Genomic DNA, 6,000 nt, shown 5'->3' on the forward strand with positions numbered 1-6,000 from the left:
TCATAGATGGGAAAGAAGCCTTGCTTAAGATGTGTGACTTTCCACACAGCTTCTCTTTGCGCAAGGCCATCGAGGCAGAGCTCTGCGAGTCTATCCAAATGAACCCAGAAGGCAAGATATGTACACAAGGGGCATTTCCGTACATGTGAACATCACGAAAGTGACAGACTCACCTCTAGGGCACTCCCTAGGCACCGCTGCCATTCATATGCATATCTCTCATTCTCCTGTGAATTTTATAAAAAGAACTGGGTCAAACCAGCAAGCCTGGAATCCTATTTGTTACTTCTGTCAATTCAGAGTACTGAAGACTTTCCTGTGCATGAAAATCACTCTAGTCCAAGCGCAACTTATCTTTTTGAACCCACTAGTGACAATTTTTAATTCCTGATAAATGTGACTTCCAAGCACACGACTTGTAAATCTGAGGGAAATGCTTCTTCGTTGATTCCCTTTGTAAATGTTGCCTCACTTGTGCCACAGCGGAAGCTTCTTTAAAGGCACTCACCATATAGGTGTCTAGTACAAGGGCCAGTATCAAACCACGGCTTCCGGCGCCATGGCTTCCTGAGTGTGCGTGTGCGCGTGTGTGCCAGGGAGGGACGAGGAGCGCTAAGAGCGTTGGCTGGAGGAGGAAGGCAGCATGGGACTACGGCGCTGTGAACAGGAGCAGTGAGAGGACCCAGGACATCTGCCCTGTCTCCTCTATTTTGAGGCTTTACCATTCACTAAGGTGATAAAGTCTACGTGCTCAAAAAGAACCCCGTGAAACACCTGCCTGCCTGTGAGGTCCCAGGAATAGTTCCAGTTTTAGGGTCACTGACTACTTTCAGTGATGCCACATCTGGGAGGTACTTTTACCTGGGGCTAACGTCACCATTCTCTCACTGTAATTACGTATTTTACGTCTGGTGCTTTGTGACGCTCTGCCCCTGATTCCCCAAGTGAAAGCCGCAAGCGCTTTTTCTCAGGGCCCTCAGGGGCTCAGCCCCCTGCGGACGAGGAGCCCGCTCACCTCCACCTCTCCTGTCAGGTCTTTGTACTTGTCGCGGATGACGGGCAGGGCGGGCTTCTCGCTCAGTGTGTTGGAGCGGTCTCTGAAAGGCTGCTCCAGGGCCGGAGAAGGAGAAGAACGGCTTATTTCTTTATCACCAAGGCTCAGACTCCGCTTGTGCGATCCTGGGGGAAGTGGATGGCACAAAGGTTCTGATTACTCAGCTTAGTGCAAGCAGAGGCTCTTCCTTGCTAACACGACCCTCTTTTCTTAGATGTTTGTGTCAGGAGGCGTTCACACCCCTCATTCAGCCTGTCTGGCAAGCTACATGTTGAACGCTTTCATTTGTTCTCTCTTGAGTTCCTTGCCTTTAATTTACTCCATTACGCTTCTCCGATCTATCATAATTCTTCCATAATTCTAAGTGCGGAATCACTGGAGTCTGGAGGGCTAAAGGGTCCTTCTAAGTAGTGCATAAGAGGTGTGTTGCTTCTCCAGCCATCAGTTAGGGATTTGTACCGACTTCCTCCATCTCTCCCAATCTAATGGAAATCAACGAGCCCTTCTGTCAGGATGCGATTAAAGCAAAAGAGGCAAACTTAAATGCCTTCAGAGGACAGGCAAGCAAAGTAAATGACTGAAGAAGGTCAGCTGGAGATGGAAGTGGTGGGGACTGCGACACTGGGGGGAGCACACCTCAGCTGTCAGAGGGGGATGTTGCTACTCAGCTCCAGCTGCCTGTCAAGAGGTGGGAATGTAGGCCTAGTACTGCCAGATGCTACAACTTTTCAAGAAAAGCTAGAGGGACTTCCCTAGTGGTCCAGTGCTTAAGACTCCATGCTCCCAATGCAGGGGGCTCGGGTTTGATCCCCGGTCAGGGAACTAAGATCCCACATGCTGCAACTAAGCCCGCGCACTCTAGGGCCTGTGCACGGCAACTTGAGAGCCACAATGAAGACCTAGCGCAGCCAAAAATAATTAATTAAAAAAAAATAAGCTTACAAAAAAAAAAAGAAGAAAAGCTAGAAATCCAGATTGTGAAGTGTCATGATTTCTATGTATCTGCAGCTGCTTCACATATTAGAAAACCTTCCATGTGGGTCAATCAAAGCAGGTCTGCAGGCTGGATCCAGATCCACAGCTACCACGTTGCAGCCTCTGGATGAAAAGATATAGTCCATAGCCAGCGGACAAGAGCAGAACTAACTTGCCCACAAGGGGATCAAACCATTTCTCTGTCTTTTAACACGACACACCTCTACCCCAAACAAGCGAATGAACAACAGACTGGGGGCTATGCTTATTTTTAGCCCCAAAAGCAGTTATCTGAGGGATACTGGTTTAACTTCAGTTCAGTCTCAGGAAAACCTTCTTTTATAGCTATCTGTCATAGACTCTGATTTTAAACACTGGAAAATCTATTCCTGCTAGCCCAGGGACTCACTTCTTATTCTAAGAAAGAACATCTAACACTGCAGTGGAAGAAACCATGACGTAAAATCTATGTTGGAAGCCACTCACCTTGAACGGAAAGGTCAAAGGTTGCCAGCTCACTTTTGATCATTTCTTCACTGGATTTCATTTTGCCTTGTGAATTGGCCACTAAAAAGTCAAATTTGCTGATTTTGGGCTTTTCACTTTGAAACTCTCCAAAGTCATCTGCACATTCTTTGGGGGTGTCGTGAGAAGCGCTGCTGGGGGCTGGGCTTGGGCACGTGGCCTCTTGGCTCCGTTCAGCCGCAGGCAGGTCCTGTCTGGTGAAATCCCTGTAGTCCTCGCTTTTATATTCCTTTTGCTCGCTGGCCTGTGGGATCACATCTTTAAAATTGGCAAAAGCCGGAAAGGTCGTCTCTGGAAGAGCATCCTCGCTTGTGAGGGTTGTGACTTTGGAGAGAGGTGTCATGGTGAGGTTTTCGGTACTGCCAAATGAAGTCTCTTTCTTTTGAAGAGCTGAGGCAGCTGAGGAGGCCCTGCTTCCTGCTGAGAGGACAAATGGAGAGAGTTTTCTGCCCTGAGAGGCATCATCCCTGTCTGACCAGTCATAGCTCGTAAGTGTGCTCACTGCAAAATTGCTACTGTAGGTTCCAAAAGCAGCACATTTTAAGTCCTCTACATCTGAAAGGGAAATAAGACCCCACAATTAGAGGCAAGCTCACCATTTAGGCAAAATGCCCTAAGCTCTGCAGAAGCAAAATGTCTAGCACTTTTGATTCATTTTATGCGATGTTGGAGTTAACTAAATTTAGAGCTTGTACTAAAATTAAGGAAGCTGGGCTGTAAAATCTGATCTTGAAAAACCCACATTAGCCTTGAGTTGGCATTTATACTTAGTAACAAAGAGCCATCTTCTTTGGATAGTACAATTCTTAAAAAAAGATAGGAGGTTCATCCACCAATGTATATACAGTTTGATATAAGAATAGGGTCATTTAATCAAATGTCCGTTCACTTATGAACTTTAAAATGTATTTACAATATTCCCTGCCTAAAACAAGTCTCTTTCGTTTCGACTTTGCTGGAAAATGTTCCTTTATAACACGGCCATATGAAATGTACACGACAAACTAATTAGAAATTGACAATATCCCAAAACTAAAGTAAAAATAATGTTATTTAACTTTTAATCAGTTATTAGGAGTTTCTGTCTAGGCAAGGCCACATATGAGATTTTAATTGAGCAGTTACTTACCTAGTTGTTATTTTGGTCAATATGGACGTCATATTGCTGTGATGGAGTATGAGGAAAGAAAAATCAGTCTAAACTACTTTAATCACTAAAAAAATAGAATCAAAGGTCTGGGTCCTCTTGGGCTCCTGTTTCTCCTTCAACTATGTGTAACCCCCTCATTTAAAAAAAAAAGGAAAAGAAAAGAAATGCTGCAGCAGAAGACTCATTTTACATGCTTAATATATCTTTAAATAATTTAAGAGGTGGCACAAAACAGCAGAAAGAATGTAGGTTTTTGATTCAGACAGACCTGGGTTCAACTCCCACCTCTGCCACCTACCACTTGTGTGACACTAGGCAAGCTATTTAACATCTCTTAACCTCGGTTTGCTTATCTGTAAAAAGAGAAGACCATGCACTTGGAAGGGCTGTGTTATGACATTAACGATAACAAGCGTAAAGGGCCCAGCCCAGGGCCTGGTGAGCAACACAGCAATTACTATACAGCATAGTTGCCACCAGCCTCAATGTGGTATTTAGTTGCCTGCCTTAGGGCCTAAAATAGAATTGTTTCAAAGAAAAAATGAAAAGTCAACCCATCCCTTTAGTGGTCTTAGTAGGGAAAATTTCTTGCTCATTTTCATAAAGCAAAACCAGCTGACGCTGAGTAACACTGGTGTGGAGAAGCAACTTTCCAGCAGTGCTGTCCATTCAGTCTGGCTGAGAGGTGTTTGGTCTCATTTTGGTCATTGTACACCAGGTAAGAAGGCCAAATGCAAGACTCCCTCGCTGACAACCACAAACATGGATTAAAGGAAAGTGCTCAAAAGTTCTGTGACCCAGATTTTCGTAACTCAGTCAACAGGTAAAGCAACACTGGGCTTCTTCATCTCTCTTACACGGCAATGTTGCATAGTTTATGAGAAGGAAGGGATTCCTGACATCGCTCCTCTAACAGTGCACCCCAAATAGCTCTCTCTCTCTCAACCCTATTAGGAAAAGGGCACTAACTGAATAATAAAAAAAATGGAAAACCCGAGATTTACAGAGAGGCCAACCAGTGAAAAGCAGGTAACTGCCACAGAACAGCAGTATATTTTAAAATTCCGTAGTGCAAATGGTACCCTTCAAATTTAGCTTATTAAACAGGAGGGAAAAAAAGATTCAGGTGAAAAATGTACAGTTTAGAATGAATGAAACAAGACTGTAGGCAGAACACCCTCTTAGTCTCTGGCTGTAGTGTTTATTTTCCCCACTATTTAAAGGGATCAGAAGGTGCCCTGACTCAAATGAAGTGAAATTCTATCAGGAGGCAGATGCAGTTAAACACAAGATGAGTGAGTCTTCAAGGGGTACATTCAGAAGAACGTGTCAGAACATGAATTTTTTATTATTACATCCTACCAGAAAGCTCTTTGAAGAAGCTGTATTGTGAACTACTCCCAGAATCTCATCTACTAAAAAGGGTAGCAATTTTCCTAGAGACCAAAGATAAATTTAATAAAAAGTCAAGCTCTTGTTCAAGCATTGCAACTAAATTGCTATGGTAATAAAAAAGACCCTTTTGTGCAATTATGCAGCAAGAAAAAACAAGTTTTCTTTTTTTTTTTTAAAAACAGAAATGACTGTAATATAATCAGGCAAAAGGCATTATAAGCAATAAGGGAATACCTTAGTTGAAGACCTTTTAAGTATTTTTTATAACACTACAGGTCTTCAAGAAACGTTTCTTTTATTAAGAATGATAAACATAACATTTTGCCTTTTGGAACAACTCACAGAAATGACCAAAAGAAAGATTAAAAAAGAAAAATTTTATATTTTATAAGATAATGAAGAGTAATGATACTGGATATATGAAAGTCAAGCCTCAAGGCTGATTTTTTAAATTTTACTTTTGCTTATTTACTAGCTATATAGTGTAAAAAAACAATTTACTAAAGTGCAATTCATTTGAACACATAGGAAGTACTGCTACTACATAAGGAACGTGAGAACACTGTATTCCTAAACCTTAGCATTTATAAGCAATATAAAAATACAGTTTTATTTCCTAGCATGGTGAATATTAGTTAACTGTTTTTTTTTTTTTTAAGTAAACCTTTTTTTTAGAAAAACGTGGTAAATCAGCTCACTGAGGGTAGATTAAACCAAGAAAATTCCTTATTTCCCATGTTAACAGTTCTATGTTTTCTAAGCAGTCAAATGATATGTATTATTGTACGATGGTCTTAAAAATAGTAAAGATTCTATAAGAACCACAACATGAGTGATGGAAAAAATAATACGGAATAACCCACATTTTATTTTGCAATCACTGAAATTACTGTAGGTGGGT

The 6,000-nt window shown here is 42.0% G+C and overlaps 1 protein-coding gene across 9 annotated transcripts in view; it reads right to left on the reverse strand.

Moving 5' to 3' along the window:
* The window catches only part of SYNRG (synergin gamma), a 92,801-nt gene that overhangs the window by 22,146 nt on the left and 64,655 nt on the right, over window positions 1-6,000 (reverse strand). For 7 of the 9 annotated variants that reach the window (XM_019945381.2, XM_019945380.2, XM_073797155.1 and 4 more), the window contains 3 exons: window positions 2,516-3,109; window positions 1,016-1,179; window positions 174-227 (listed from right to left, as the gene is read on the reverse strand). In XM_019945381.2, the coding sequence (XP_019800940.1) occupies window positions 174-227; window positions 1,016-1,179; window positions 2,516-3,109 (812 nt within the window). The remainder of the gene's footprint in view (window positions 1-173; window positions 228-1,015; window positions 1,180-2,515; window positions 3,110-6,000) is intronic. The other 2 variants (XM_073797157.1, XM_073797158.1) reach the window with 1 other exon arrangement.

This window comes from Tursiops truncatus, chromosome 20 (genome assembly GCF_011762595.2).
Source record: "Tursiops truncatus isolate mTurTru1 chromosome 20, mTurTru1.mat.Y, whole genome shotgun sequence".
Lineage (NCBI taxonomy): Eukaryota > Metazoa > Chordata > Mammalia > Artiodactyla > Delphinidae > Tursiops > Tursiops truncatus.